Source organism: Spodoptera frugiperda, chromosome 6 (genome assembly GCF_023101765.2).
Source record: "Spodoptera frugiperda isolate SF20-4 chromosome 6, AGI-APGP_CSIRO_Sfru_2.0, whole genome shotgun sequence".
Taxonomy (NCBI): Eukaryota; Metazoa; Arthropoda; class Insecta; order Lepidoptera; family Noctuidae; genus Spodoptera; species Spodoptera frugiperda.
Genome location: NC_064217.1, coordinates 11,314,794 through 11,330,798, shown reverse-complemented (window position 1 = coordinate 11,330,798; position 16,005 = coordinate 11,314,794). Strand labels below are relative to the sequence as shown.

Here is a 16,005-nt window from a genome sequence, read left to right as displayed (position 1 = left end):
TGCGACCACTCGACCAACGAGGCAGTCTATAATGAATTGTCTTATTTTTTTTTAATGTAAGACGTTGCCCCAATGTGTCCATTGATAAAGATACACATAGTAGATATTATAATTATTAAGTTTACCGCCTGTTTCACAATGCCTGATTAATTTACTGTTAGCCTGACTCATATCTTGACACATTTCCTATGGAAATGCAACAAATGACCGTAAGATTTCGTTATCACATTAAAGGAATTCTTTGACACACGTGACTTATCGAAGGCGATAAAATTTTCACACATTTGTTTTGTGTCTCGTGCATTAACGATTATAAATAGTCAACTTGATTGTAGCTGCTTGCACAATTCTAGAATTGGGTGCAGAACGCTTGCCGCTTCGTTTGACGCGCAATGCTGCTTGTGATTATGAGCCCCGGCGTGACTTGAAACCAGTCGAGTGACAATTGCGTGAGTCAGTCATAAAATATAATTAATTGTTTTCAGTAGATATGTATAGTAAGTACCTTACTGAGTTTTTTTTAATGAATACTGTAAATGGCTCACTAATCAAGAAGTAAGTGCTACTCCTGTCCCCTGAGTATAAGTTTACTTTACGTTGAACGAAAACGAAACGCGAGTGAGTTCGGCGCTCTGATTGGCTGGTTTAATCGAGCTGGCCAATCAGAGCACCGAACACGCTCTCGTTTCAGGCTTCCGATTGTAAAATATAACTTTGATCGTTCAATCAGTATCGACATCGTAAAAATTTCTCCAAACAAGGTCTTCAAGTTAGTAGAAATCGTAGTTAGTTCGTGATACAGTAAGTATGCTTAGTTAAGTATTTCTTATTTATTAGACTATTTAAGTTTCAAACCTGAGTCCTCCTACCTAGCATCTAGCCACAATTGCCAAAGAATTGAACCTGGCTTGTCCTTGGTTCGATACTTACTAGGTTACAAGACAATAATAATAATTATCTTTTATTAGAACACCATGACATATTGTTCACATAATATCTATTAATTAACATTTATTATTCATTTAATAACAATTACATGAGATATATAAGTACAAGGATTCTAAATATGCCTTTGTTTACTATAATGCACAAATACTTGCGCATACGCATGCACGCACACAGACATACACAACACACAGTTTTTCCTGAAACATGCGCGCGAGTGAATCGCCGCTCTTCCGGCCATGCGCAAAGAATATACAATTAGGGGGAAAATAGTGGCGTTGTCGCTTCAGATTGAAGTAACACAAAATGTAGAACAAATAAACGGAGACAGATTTTAATAGAGTAGAAAATATGATTGTGTTCAGGTTGTGTTATAAAAACGTGAACATTTATAATAGAACATTTGTTAAAATGCATAATCGCTGTATAGCTTCTTGAGAACAATCAATTAATTAAACTAATCGATTGATAAAAATCTCTCATTTCGATTTAATGATTTTTACCTTTTTATAAACCATCGGCATGTCTATGTTTATTGGGACTTGGCTCAAGCTTGGCACAACCTCCCGAAACTGTTGATTCAATTCCTGTAAGCTAGGGTCTACAATAGATACAACCTGATGAAAATACCGTAGCACTGAAGTTGGCGTCCCAGGGACATGAGTCTTGGCCGGTCATGGATTCCGAAATGAATTAAATAAATAGATATTATTATAAGAGAAGATAATCATGGCAGTTGAATTTGAAATAAAAAAAAAAGTACTAGGTAGGTATACTTTCTAATAACAGGATGTAGTTTCTTTTTAAAAACAAGCCCTAACCACCGATAACAAAAATTAACGTGACTTGTTGAGTTACTACTTAGGCCATTTGTTTCAAGCAATCCTAAGGTAGGTTATCGACTAAACCTTAAATTTTCGAATTGAGTTAGCTTTAATCCATTTACCTACTTTTATATGCATTGCATACTCAACACTACATTGCGAAGATAAAAGAAGATAACTTCAATTTTAATACATTGTAATATGTAACCTACCTAGCTATAGATTACTCTAAAATAAATATGTACCACAACACTTATTATGTGCTACATTTCGGAATGTAATGAAAACCCGTAATTAGCTAGAAGTAGTTCAATGAATCGAGAAATGTTTTCTATATCCCAATGTAATCAAGCAATTGTTCCATTATCAGAACTAATTAAAACAATGTTATCAGCATCAGAGTATCACAGTACGCGAACCAGCCAGCTGTCCCTTCTTTGTTCCTTGCTCTTTGACCGTCGCCGGCGCATTTTATAAAGCAACAAAGGTCGGGCACAACAGCTCATCCGTTCAGTCCGGTCAGTCTGTGGCGGTCGTGCGAGTCGAACACACGTTAGCGCGCGATTTTATCACAAATTAATTAATTAAAAATGTTGTTCTTCGTAGTATTAACAGTGCTTGCTGCCAGTGCTAACGCCAAGTTCTACAGGGACTGTGGTAATTATTTATTTTCTTTATATTTCTAAGTAAAACATGTTCGATCCTTGCGTTATCTGATACAGGCGTTTTACGCTTTATTAGTAAATTGCGTGTATTGTATGTGGTTGATTTAAGATGTTAGTGTAGCGAAATATGTTGTAATATTGTCGGAATATAGCTTATTGCATTTATTTTGTAAAATATGTATTTTAAGGTAATCAATATCTTACTACAATTACACGAAAATAATCCAAAGACTACCATGCGATCACAAATCCAAACTCGCTTAGATTCATTCCATAAATAGGTTGCAACTATTACTTAAGGCATAACACGTTGGAATCCTGATAAAAAGCAGCACCTTGTCTTGTCTACCTTCTTGACTTAACGTTTTATTCTACTACCCACACAAATTTGCATTAGTACTTAGACATTTCTAGCCGGGCGATGTTGAGACAAGAAAAAGGATTATTCCACATGATAAATACCTAGACAAATAAGTAGGTAAATTGAGTAAATAATACTACAGTAATCAAATAAATCTATGACAAAAGCATGAGACAGTCAATCACCATTTTGGAGGCTTTTTCTTTGATAGCATTTTCACTAATCCGGTCTCGTCCTTTGCTGATCACTGCTAAATCAATCTTGATTTTCTTGCCTGCATACCAAATAGTTTAGACTGACTATAAGGTAGTAGGTACATAGGACACCTAAATCACATAATTATAATACAGGTAAATACATAACCAATATATCTCAGACAATAATTACAACATTTAACAAACCGTTTTATCATAAAACGAACCTGCAGTAGACATGGCTACACCCAGAGCTATACACAACCAGTATAAAATGACTTTTGTATTTGCAGAAAAGTCATACAAAGCGAGTCCATGATAAACTGGTTTTGTATAGCTATATATGTATGTACGGACATGTCATTATTATGTAAACATAATAACCACAATAGGGTTTAATGTGTAGTCATCATAAATAACAACATAAACATACACAGCGGCCGTATCTGTGTGTAATAACATAACATTAGTATAAACATTTATAATTACATTCATCATTTATTTTATGTGATTCATACAAGGCTCTGTTTAGCTATAATCTCGCAAATCAACCGTGATTATGTTTACTGCTTCGATCAATAATAAAATAAGATACAATGTCACCTGTTCAACGTTCCAACTATTAAAATTTTGTAGGTTTTGTAAAGCTCAAACCAAACCGTATAAAATAACTAGCTGAACCGGCAAACTTTGTACCGCCTCAAATATTTTTTCTCACCTTTTAGACCTGCCCTGGACTTCCACAACTAATTCAAGACCAAAATATGTCAAATTGGTGCAGCCGTTTTGGAGTTTTACCGAGATTAAGAAACAGCAATGGATTTTTATACTATAATAAGAAATAAGATAAGATATTTATTCAGAAATAAAACCTAGGTAGGAGTTTGCAAGTAGCGGTAATATAATTGACTTAAAATTAATTAAAAAACATCTCCATAGAGTGGGTACATATAAAAAAAGCGAAATAAAATATCATGGTTTACAAAAACAAACAAAATGTCCAGATAACTTTTAGATAGCACCACCCACGAAGTAATAATTAAATACGCAATGTTTATGTACAATTTGTCACATGATCTGACCTACATAACGTATTTAATTTAACATTAGTAAATAATCATGTTTCAAACACGTTAATACGTATATTAAATATTATTAACGGTTCCTTATCAGAGGGTACAAGTTCATTGTTCTTAAATCAGTTAAGTTCTCAAAGTTATCACCTCTGAACCACCAGTATTACTTTCATTTTTAAATCATTCACAACATGTAGGTAATCATTCATTGTCATTCAGGTCAGGTCCATACACTACTAAGTCTGCCAAGTCGGGGCTCCGGCTCGAAGTAGGAGTAGAAACGGGGTGGTTTTTAGTCAGTAAGAGTCTGACACTCCCTCTCACCTTACTCATGGCGGGAGAAGGCATTGGATGATTTCCACCCTTAAAAAAAACACTGCTAAGTCTCCACCTTTTTTACTATATTTTTCGGTTTGGGCACCCATCCATCCGTTCAACTTCGATTCTAACGACATGCATCGTCTACTCAACGCAGCTTAGATATACTTTTTAAGGACCTGGGTCTCTTTATCCAATTTCTGACTACGATACAGTACGAAAACCAAGGAGACTGTCTAATCTATCTATCTCATCATCAGCCTCCAATAATTTAGAGTCATGCTGTTTGCTGACCGTCCAGTTGTTCCAAGCGGGAATCGAGCCCATAACTACACAGCGTCAACTGCGCCGTCATATTTTTCCACATATTTCATGATTTCCACGCCTGTGTCATGGCTGACGATACCAATTTCCGTAGAAATAAATGTTTTGATTGAACATTCTTTATATAATAGACGTACAGGTACAATACCTAATAATTTGCATCGCTTGCACCGCTACCGCTCAGGACAACAACAACATACATGTGTCGGTCTTTACAGCATGGTTTGTGAATGAAAGATGAGCGTGTTAAATGATATCCGGAGCTGCGGAGAATGTAACGGGTTACCGGGGCTTTTAGCCAGTAAGAGTCTGATTCTCCCACTCACCTGACCCGTGGCAGGCGAAGTCATCAGATGATTTTCCCCCTCAAAAAAAGACAATTGAATGATGTATCACCTGCAGATTCACCTGCACAGTCAAGGGAGAAAAACTAACATACAATTAACTCTCCGACCTTCTAAAGAACTATCTCCAGTCCAAACCCAAAAAAACCTGATCAAAGACAGTATTGCATTTATCCCATACCAGATTCAATGACACACTACACACTAGGTGCACATTAATGCCTACAAAAGGCGATACAAGGCGTGACGTTGATAGATTCAATGATACATCTAACTAGTGTTCCTGGCGCAGTCTAGACAATGTTTGTCCTACCGTACATGTATAATTACATAAACATTGTACATATATACTCGGTGTTTACGCTCCAACGCCCATTCACATTTACCAACCACCTACGTATTGTTACGTAGTGTTCAGTTCTTTGCAACATTTCCTTAGACTTCCACTCCCGACTTTACCTAAAATTTTAATATAGAATACATTAGGTATCTCGTCTATTCATCTTCCATATCATTCTCCCATGTCAGTTCAGTTTATAAAGTTTGGCTGTAAAGCTGTAGTTCTCATTAACGTGCCGTAACCTTAGTATGAGTTTGCTTTACTTTACGTTTAACGAAATCGAAACGAGAACGCTCTCATTGGTTCGTTCATTCGAGCCGGCCAATCAGAGCGTCGAACGCGCTCTCGTTTCGATCTCGTTAAACGTAAAGCAAAGTCGTACTAAGGGTATCTAACATCATAGTGAATTGATCACAAACTACTATATTTCATATGTGTCTGCCGTGAATATTGGATATGATATTGATTTCCATATTAAAGTGTTCAATGGCCTTTCATTCATATATCTTCATAGGTACTGAGTAATTGTGACATTAAAAGTTCAAAACAGGAAGGAGTTCTCACGTTACAACTACATAAATCTAGATCTTGATAAAATTTCGTGTTTATAAACAAACAGCTCTCATTCTAAATGCTTAAACCTAAGTATGCAGTAATGTAGTAGAACAATGCTTCGTGTATCATGAAAGTGAGTAAAATTTCATATAAATCATTTACGTTTACGCACACAGATGCATTTCCACGTGAGAAAAGTTAAATGGTCGTAATCTGTGCATGAAATGAATGCATACCTACATAGTACATAATATAATGTGGTCTAAGGACGATGTAGGTATGATGTAGGTATATTGATTTTTATTTGCATAGGTTCACTATTCCATAGAATTCGGTGTTCTGTGCTGAAGGTGACCGTGGTTTTAGTGAGGTAATAATCCCACATTCCCTAGTCTTTCTCCCAAAAAGCTAGGCGACTTTCGAAAAACTTCCCACCGTCATAAAAAATTTCGTAGTACTCCTATAAAACTTCAGTGATTCCTGTAGAAATTAAGGAAATTAATAAATAAAATCAGTACCTGTGATCAACATATCAACATGATTGTTACGAGTACCTACATTAAATGCACGACATGAGAGCTTTCACTCTGAAGTATCATTAGTTCTAAATGCAACTAGGCCAATTGCAAATCACCGATCCATAATTTAAAATAACCATGCAACAAAATATAACAGTTTTACCCCATTTACCATTCATATACACCGCTCATTTATTACCTAAAGCAACCTCGCAATTACAATGAAAACAAAATCATGATATAGAATAATAATAACCACATTATGACAAACAAGCCATTAGTCTTTTTGCGGACAAATAATACAATAATATTGTAATGGCTTATCGTAATGTTTGTTTAATAGTAGCCGCGAATTTAAACGGCTATCCGACTGTTGGTCGGACTATAATGACGCGAGTGGCTATGATAACATCACAGTGACACACTTGCTGACTAATCTGTAGCGTAGTCATAGCTAAATAAGTTTACTTATGCTGACTACCGGTATGATATGTCTGCCAGTTCGTAATATCAAGAATGAATGAACTAATTCTCACTTCCGAAAATATATCAGTCAACTTGAATCATCAAAATGGTTATCAATTAGACTTTACAAATGTTTTCTTTTTTTGTTCTTTTTTTAATACCGTGACCCACATTAGGATTTTCTCATACAAGATCACATACACATGACACCCAAACCCGAAACAACCATTTGTGGATATAGACACACAAATAGCTGTTCCTTGCCGGAATCGAACCTGCTACCCGTTGCGGCAGCCGGTTTCCCAGCCACCGCACCGTGCAGTTAAATAGTTTATAGATATTATAACTTTCGTGAGATATACTACAATAAATTATTGTACTTAATCACGTAACTATTTGACGAGGGACTCGACTAGTCTCAAGGAGTAAGCTGAAAATCATAATAGTTAATAATAAACGTTTCTCACTTCGACTTAGGCACCTTGAGCTTTTGCAAACGTCTTAAAATAACTACAGCAGATTTTTCAACAATCGTCTCACCTGTTAAATAAATCACGAAAACACGAAAGATTTATGTCTTGACCGAAGCAGTGGGCATGTCGCTGCCTCTCTTAATTTCCTTAGGAGATGCGACGCTACCTCTGCGCCGGTTTTCCTCACAAAACCTTATTAACTCTCATTTACTCCAATTACCTCTGTGACGTCAAACACCCGCTATTTCTGGAAAATTTTAAGTACCTCAATGGATGCTACTTATTCTATTATTGTTGCCCTAACTTAGACTTAAACCTACCTAAGTATTACGCTACCTAATATCAGGTTATTTGGAGTCTACGACTAAGCTTTACATTTACCACTAGTTAAATTCTTTATTAATTATATGTAGGTACCTATACTTTATGATATGGACCCCAGAAGTGTTAAAGTTAATAGTGCAAAATTGGCTAACACATCTACAGCTTCGGGACATAAGTTAACACAATACACATATCTAGAAAATATCTACATAGGTAGGTTTTAAACAGTAGGTAGTTACCTTCACATACACATGACAACCAGATGCGAAACAACAATTTGTAGATCAGACAAAGTGCTGCTCCGTGTGGGAATCGAGCCCACTACACATTGCACGGCAGCTAGTTGCCTAGCCATCGCGCCAACCGTCACATATCTGCTTATTTACTATTAACACGATAGGCATATACCTAAACCCATATAACTAGGTATGTAAATAAAAAAATAACATTACATAGTTGCGATGTCCTAGACATAAATTTTATCATGCCCCACAATTTGTATCTATAGAATTTTTAGTTATGAATTCCACTCGGTTTACAAAATAATTAGGTACGTTTTGTTCCGTAGCGTAGATGTGCTAATTGAAAAGCACAATTAGTGAGTAATATGCGATAGAAAATGATTTAATTAAATCACATTACGTAGGAGTACCGTGTTCGTGATGACGAATTACTTATATTGTTTTGTTATTGAAATTATTAAGGGTCCTCAAGATAGTATTATTCTTGTTATTTAAATTATTAAGGGTAGTTAAGGATGTATTCTGTCTATTTAAAAAAGGATTCTTGGACTTCATAATGCAGAGATGGCGGGCGACATAAAAGATTCTTAGTTGTTAAAACGGGGGACCCACCTTCTACATTTTATACTGCCTCCGTTTCTTTTTTAAGACAGGTAATTTCCCAAAATCCTTCTCCTAAATCTGAAAAATACTAAGCTGAAAACCATATCGAAATTGGTTCAGCCGAACGCGAGATAATTGCGCGCAAACAGACATACAGGTCAAACTGGGAACCTCCTTTCTTTGAAGTCAGCAAATTAAAACATAATTGCCTTCTTAATCTAAAACCAGTGCTTGTTTCGTTCAGGTTCTGCAGAGGCGACGGTACAGAATGTGGAGGTGTCCGGCTGCGCGGAGGACGCCAAGGAGTGCATACTCAAGAGGAACACTAACGCCACCTTCAGTATCGAGTTCACACCTAGTGAGTATTTGGTCAACTGCTGAACAAGTTCAAGTGTGGGAGAGCCATGCTTCGGCACGAATGGGCCGGCTCGACCGGAGTAATACCACGGCCTCACAGAAAACCGACGAGAAACAACGCTTGCGTTGTGTTTCGTTGTGTGAGTGAGGTTACCGGAGGCCCAATCCCGATTAACAACCCTTAAATTCCTAACTCCCAAAAAGCCGGTAACGCACTTGTAAAGCCTCTGGTGTTTCAAGTGTCCATGGGCGGCGGCGATTGCTTACCATCAGGTAATACGTCTGATCGATAACCGGCAAGTCCCTTAAAAAAAGGACAAAGTCTCCTGAATTAGATTCTCGAGTTGAGTAGTGTACGTGTGTGCTTTGGTAAATCGTAATTAGTTTTATTTTTAAATGGAAGCTATTAAACAAGTGGGTCCTAAGAGACGTCATGTAGTGTGGGCTTGCAGCTGGCTCGTGGGACTCACTAATGGTCAGCCCGTAAACCTTATGGCACTCTAATTTTACTTAATCACTATAAACTTGCCCAAAAATATAGTGGCCAAGTACTTTACGTGTTGTTAGTGTGAAATACAAACAGTAGCAAGCCCCTCCCCCATTAGTTATGACGTCATGTCCAAATTCCTCTAAGGGGGTAGGTACTTAGGTACCTAAGTAGAGGGAGTTGATACACCCACTCCTTACCGGTTTTGATACAAGTCCCATGCGACAAGCAGTAACTATTTTACCAGGTGGGCACTATATTCTAGACTCCTTGAAAGCACTGAGGTACTAAATCAAATGGAAAACCCTTGTTTAACTCAAGTTGGCATAAACATACATAGTGCAAAGTCACCAGGAAAATAAATCCACTCGAATGATCGGTAGATTTTATTTTTGCATTCGACTGTGGAGCAGATAGTTCTAGGTCAGTAGGAATATCCGGAGCTGCGGACTATCCGGAGCTCGGGCTCGACAGGCAGGAGTAGGAACGGGGTGATTTTTAGTCAGTAAGTCTGACACCCCCTCTCGCCTCGCCCTGACGAGAGAAGTCATTGGATGATTTTCCCCCCTCAAAAAAAAGGTCAGTAGGGATGATGCTCGGACCGAAGCTGCTTAACTGAACGGGTTACCGGAGCTGCGGTTCAAAGCAGTATCAGGAACGAGGTGGTTATTAGTCTGTATAGTCTGATACAGCAAGCGCCATGATTACAAGTTCATCCGTGATCATGGCGCTTGCAACAGTGCCGAAATATCGGAAACTCATAGAAATAAAACAAAAATAGGTAAATATCCCGTTTCGAGTTCTGATACTACTGACACTCCCTCTCGCCCTATCCACGACGGGAGAAGTCATTTCATGATTTTCCCCTCTTAAAAGAAAAGGTAGGTAGGTCAGGCACGACTAGGTTAGGGTTCTCAAAATACTGTTCCATTGGTAACTGTAGGTTTAATTCTTGTTGCCCCAACGGTCCTAGCAAATAGTCCGAATAACCTAGCACACTTTTGTGACTTCATAAAAACCTGTTAACTACCTCAACAAATAAATAGTGTAGGTAATGCTTCGTATCCCATGTAATTATACAACTTTAACTTTTAATATTTCCAGTAAGTAACGTGAAAGAGGTACAGACAATAGTCCACGGAGTGATCATGAACCTCCCGGTTCCGTTCCCTCTGCCTCAACCTGACGCCTGCAAGGACAACAACCTCACCTGCCCTCTACAGGTAAGATCTATAAACGTTGCGTAGGAAATGTACGTTACCTACTTAGTACCTATTTCTAGTAAATTAACTAGTGCCTACAATATTTCTGGTAACTATATTTCGTAGCCTACGAAAATTTAATTTACAATTTTTATCTATCAATTTAATTTATTTTAAGAAACGTGTACTTATAGATTTTAGTAGTGAAACGATTTATTTTTAACAGAGGAATCATCGCTTTTGTCGTTATGCCACCCTTTAGTAGACTTTATATGTAATTACAAAGCCGTTATTTATAAGTGTTTGTCATTTTTTTTTTCGCAGGCTGGTAAGCCAGTGAAGTACCACACCACGATGCCTATCCTCAAGTCATACCCCAAAGTCAGGGTCGACGTGAAATGGGAGCTTAAGGACGAAAACAGTGAAGATCTTGTGTGCATCCTGATTCCCGCCAGGTTACAATAAGGAACAAATTAAATAAATAGCTGCATCCCGATTCCAGAAAAACCTAATGCACCTATAATCTGTATTTTTGTGTCAAATCAAATGCAATTAGGTACCTATCTATATCAGCTGAGCTGATTGAATTTGTGGTTTGAACAAATACAGATAAAAAAAGAAAACGTAAGATAACTGTGAAAAAAAAAACAAAAATATGGCGGGAATTTATTATTTCTGTCACTTTTGTAACTAAGTGTCGTCGATGGAATCGAGTGTGTGCGTGTCTCTTCTAAATACTTAATTTCAATTTATTTATACATTCCACGTTTTATTAATTTTCGAATAAGTTAATCTTATTATTCGAATTTATTCAATTCAGGCTTGTTTCGTGTCATGAGTAAAATATTATTATATACCTTCCTACCGTATTTACTTATGTATAACTCCAATAAATATTTAAGTAAGTATTATATAAAAGTGAGGCTAGTTGCTAAAGGCTGCGTTGAATGACAAATATTTTTAATTAAGTGTATAAGTTACATTAAAATTTTGCTCTCTTCAAAAATATACTAACAAAAATATGTGACATGTATTTAACTATGAGTTTATTGTTGCTTCGTCACAAGCAAAATTCATATGCTTGTATAAAACCTAGTAAGAAGCTCGAGATCTGTCTACTACCCAATGTAAGAAATTATCTTAATTTATAATGAAAATGTTTTACATTTAAACATAGGTTTAGGATTGTGGTTTTGTACATTATAATAATTATTGATTAGCGTGTGTGTTTTATTACAAATTCCTTACTGAAGACTTATTTTTACTCTAGATATCAGAAATGCAATGATGTTCAAAAATACCTACATAATGTGCGATAGGATTAACTAATATAGCCTAGTTCAAACTAATTTGTCGTAAGCCCAATAGAATAAATCAGTTTAGGCTAGGCCAAACTAGTTGATCCTGATATACACACTAGGATACTTCTCATTCCCAATGCAAAAAGTTCTTACTTGGTGTTCTGCGTATTAAGGAAAGACCGGAATATTAATAAATAATTTATTTATGTTTATGATCACCTTATACAAGGCCAATGTATATGTATAAAAAAGGAAAATGACAATTGTAAACTAGCTACTCACAAGTCGTTAAATGTAAACTACATATAATTTTAATATAAAAGAACACTTTCCATGAAATAAAAAATCTTCAAAAACACCAGAAACTATTTCTTATGGCCTTTATTATTACTTACAATTACAAAAATACATTTTTTAATGTGTAGGTAGTCACATATTTTACAGTAAGTACAAAATATTGATAAAATCAGTCGAATATTTGACTAGGCTGATAAAATAAAGAATATTATATTTCCTGAATATTCGTAACATATTTCTCTTGTATATAGTAATATAGCTTTAGATCCTGGTTCCACTAGCTATTAGTAGGTACTGTGAAGGTAGCCAGACAACTGTAGTCCTGAGGCCTTAGTACGAGTTTACTTTACGTTGAACGAAAACGAAACGAGACCGCATTCGGTGCTCTGATTGGCCGGTGTGATTGAACCAATCTCAAGGGTTTAGTACGAGTTTCCTTTCCGTTTAACAATGGTTGTATATTTCAACCAATTTAGCATCTCACAATATCTTACGGATATTTATTGTACAAAAATACTAAGGCATTGAAAGCCAGCATTGTACGTGTGTTGAATCCAAAATCACAGCCCTTCTGACCGTCAGTCATCGACCCACACGTATTGAAACCACGTGTCCCATTAATTGCGTCATTAAGACACTAAAATGACACATTTATTTAAATATAATTGATCGTTAAAATGATATATTGATTGACGTGCTTTTATTCAATTACATTTTTTGGCAAGTGACGAAAATTATTTCAATTGAGATCTGCGATGAGATATGGAACGCGTAAAAGGAAGGTTTATACTTTTGAAGCCTTGTAAAGGGATAGGCCGTGTGTCCTTGGTGTACAACGTCATTTTGCCAGTCATATTGTGAAAAACTACGAATATACCCTTATCATAAAATCATTTTTGTTGATTTAATCTTCACCCGATTTTGTATTTTAATCAAGAACTCGATGAAGGAAGAAGCAAAATATATTCGTCTATTCAGCAAATGCCACTTGCAACCAGTCTTACGATTTAGGTTTTCGTGCAGATTTATGCAATTTTACGACGTTATAAAACTGCCAATTTCCTCTTAGCACTAACTAGGCAGGATAGTATCAGATCTATGACTCCCCGAGTTTCTTGGCCCAGTAGCCTTCGTACGTGAATATATCACAGATAACATCATTCAATTCCTTTTCAAGTGATGCATTGCAGTTCCTTCACTTTTTCTTGATAGTACTTTTACATCGGCCACACAAAGCCTGCTCAGTCTTTACTTTCCTAAAATGTAAGTTGTATTCCTGTCTGAATATCTTTCTGTACATAGATTCTTTAACAGGCACAATGTTCTCTTTGTTGCAGTCACTGAAATACATGTTGTACATATGTTTGATACTCAAACTTGGATCAAGGTACTGTTTCTTCTTGGAAAATTGTACCACAGGTTTAGACTCCACGGTAGAAAATGATTGTATGTGCTTCCTCACTCTGTCTTTAATCTCTGATGGCAGTGAATGACAGCTGGCCTTTGAGTGCCCCCTGCCATCTGGTTTTGGTATGTTTAAATCTGTTTTTCCCATATGCACATTATACACTGGCTTCTGAGATATAGCTAGGGTACCTAAATAGAAGTTCTTACACACAGTATGCCTCTCGGATTTGACATTAAAGAAATATTTAAATGTATACTTTCTCTTATTGTTGGTGATTACTTTGTTATTTTTAATGCATGTCCTTTCAGTTGTGTGTAACAGAAAATACTTCTTTTCATTAGCATTGAGGGTGTAGAATGCTTTGAAAATATGTTCTCTGTCAGTATCTGAGATCTTCTCATTACATTTAAACTTGCAGTTTTTAACACAATCTTTTGTATTTCGTATGTGTCTCTCAGGGACAAACTTGCCTCGCCTATTGATGTATGCCTCTCCCCGCTGGTGTTTTGTCTTCCTTATGTTGCATGCCCAGGATGTTGGATCAGGTATTTGACTTCGAGACCTTTTCTTAGGTGGTTCAGGTACCATTTGAGTTTCTGTGTCACATCTGGAAAATAAAAGCATTTCCAATAAGAAATGTGCTACAGTTAAACAGGATAAAACAAAATTGATGCAAATAAAAATCTATTTCTGAATTCTATCTATGAATCATAGTTGTTACGAACAAAACAAAATAAACAGAACTTACTCAACATCTTTATCTGCTATCTGCATATCAGGCTCAAGCTTAGCAAGTAGACACTCCTTAGGATACTCATATTGGCGGTAATAAGAGTGTACTCCAGCCAACATATGCTGCGGGACTATCATGTGTGATGCAATCTGGAGAGACTGGGACATATCTGAAGTCTGTAGCACTTGGGACTGGCCTTGCAGGACTTGGGACTGTCCCGGTAGAGGTGGTAGACTCTGCAGTCCTTGTTGACAAGACATTACTATCTGATTCTGTGACATTTGTATCTGACTTTGTATTTCTGTGACATGCTGTGATGTTACTGGTATGTGAATTGATTCTGATGTGATGGTTTGCTGATATGTGACCTTCCCCTGTGATGTGGGCAGTGTTGGGTGAGATATGTGGATGATCTGCGGATTCTGCATCTTGCTGTTGGTTACAGAAGGCTGGTAGACTTGTACTAGGTGTGGTATTGTCGGCGGTTGTAGCTGCTCCATTTTGTTAACTGAAATGTGTAATTAAGTACAAATTAATTAAATTAATAACAAGTCCATGAGTTTTATTCATACATTTGATTTAGGTACATAATGGTAAGTTTTATTTAACAACCAGAAAGATACATACTTTACAACACATAAAATAGCTTGACTAAATAACTAGAAAAACATAAAGATAGATTTGAATTTTAAATTGATAGTTTTATAAATAAACATTAAATATTTTCTTGTTTTTAAATTAAAAACCAAACTATACTTACTCTATGCGAAACAAGCACACACAACAAAACTGAAACAAATATTTCATAAAATTAGAAAAGTTTAACAGATTTCTCAACTATTATTATAGTTTTAAAGTTTTCAGTGAGTGTGGCATAGTTCCATCTTATTGGAAGTAAACACAACATGGATGGATAAATTCATTGACCTGCGATGCAACTATCGTACACCAAGCGTCGATGCGTTCCGTACCCATATCGTTTTTCTCATTCTTTCTTGCATAGAAAAACAAAGACAGAACATCAAACATGCTTCGACATTTGACAATTTCATGTAACTGGAACGCGCAAATCTGTCACTACGACTTAGTGTTGTGCTTTTAATTAAAAACCGATAAAAATTATTTGTTACGGTTTTTACGAAATATTTTTGATTGATATTTAATGTTTCAAAATTAGATAATTTATTTGGTTTTAGACATATTATGAGCATAAAATGAAATTAACTGTTTTTTTGATATAATGTAGATTTCCTATGGTCTCTTAAAGTCTCTTTATTCTTAACTAGGTACACGTTGCACAAACTCGCGAATCATGCAAATGAGGTCACATCAGTCAAATAAATTATACACACTTTAAATATTTAGCTATGCTATGGCTTAGGAGTGGGGATCGTTCTTTTAAAACAAACATTTATTATCACACGACATTCATCTAAATCTCAAAAAATTTTCAACACACCTAACAAAATTGTTTCGAAATTTTCAACACACCTAACAAAATTGATGTTTGTGAGTTAGTTGATATTTTTACATTATTTGTCGATTGCAAGATATTAATGACTGAAAATATTTTTTATGAAATAAAACAGACACTTTACTATATAGAATTTATTACACTAGCTTTATACATATAATTTACAAAGAAAACA

At 36.0% G+C, this 16,005-nt stretch overlaps 2 protein-coding genes across 2 annotated transcripts; one reads left to right on the top strand and one right to left on the bottom strand.

The window, feature by feature from the left end:
- The first annotated feature begins 2,247 nt into the window (after positions 1 to 2,247).
- LOC118267732 (ecdysteroid-regulated 16 kDa protein) lies at positions 2,248 to 11,837 on the top strand. The gene is made up of 4 exons (XM_035581887.2): positions 2,248 to 2,426; positions 8,816 to 8,929; positions 10,520 to 10,638; positions 10,942 to 11,837. The coding sequence occupies exons 1-4, from the start codon at positions 2,360 to 2,362 to the stop codon at positions 11,080 to 11,082; spliced, it is 441 nt and encodes a 146-aa protein (XP_035437780.1). The 5' UTR covers positions 2,248 to 2,359; the 3' UTR covers positions 11,083 to 11,837.
- Positions 11,605 to 15,305, bottom strand: LOC118267790 (uncharacterized). Its single transcript, XM_035581981.2, has 3 exons — positions 15,117 to 15,305; positions 14,372 to 14,864; positions 11,605 to 14,230 (listed from the first exon to the last, which is right to left on the bottom strand). The coding sequence occupies exons 2-3, from the start codon at positions 14,854 to 14,856 to the stop codon at positions 13,411 to 13,413; spliced, it is 1,305 nt and encodes a 434-aa protein (XP_035437874.2). The 5' UTR covers positions 14,857 to 14,864; positions 15,117 to 15,305; the 3' UTR covers positions 11,605 to 13,410.
- Positions 15,306 to 16,005: the final 700 nt, after the last annotated feature.

What these genes read in the sequence shown, in the direction of transcription:
- LOC118267732 (XM_035581887.2), top strand. Translation starts at nt 2,360, where the DNA reads ATGTTGTTCTTCGTAGTATTAACAGTGCTTGCTGCCAGTGCTAACGCC. An exon ending in CAAGTTCTACAGGGACTGTG is followed by an intron (nt 2,427 to 8,815) that starts GTAATTATTTAT and finishes TGTTTCGTTCAG; the next exon opens with GTTCTGCAGAGGCGACGGTA. An exon ending in CAGTATCGAGTTCACACCTA is followed by an intron (nt 8,930 to 10,519) that starts GTGAGTATTTGG and finishes TAATATTTCCAG; the next exon opens with TAAGTAACGTGAAAGAGGTA.
- LOC118267790 (XM_035581981.2), bottom strand. Translation starts at nt 14,856, where the DNA reads ATGGAGCAGCTACAACCGCCGACAATACCACACCTAGTACAAGTCTAC. An exon ending in ATAGCAGATAAAGATGTTGA is followed by an intron (nt 14,231 to 14,371) that starts GTAAGTTCTGTT and finishes TTTATTTTCCAG; the next exon opens with ATGTGACACAGAAACTCAAA.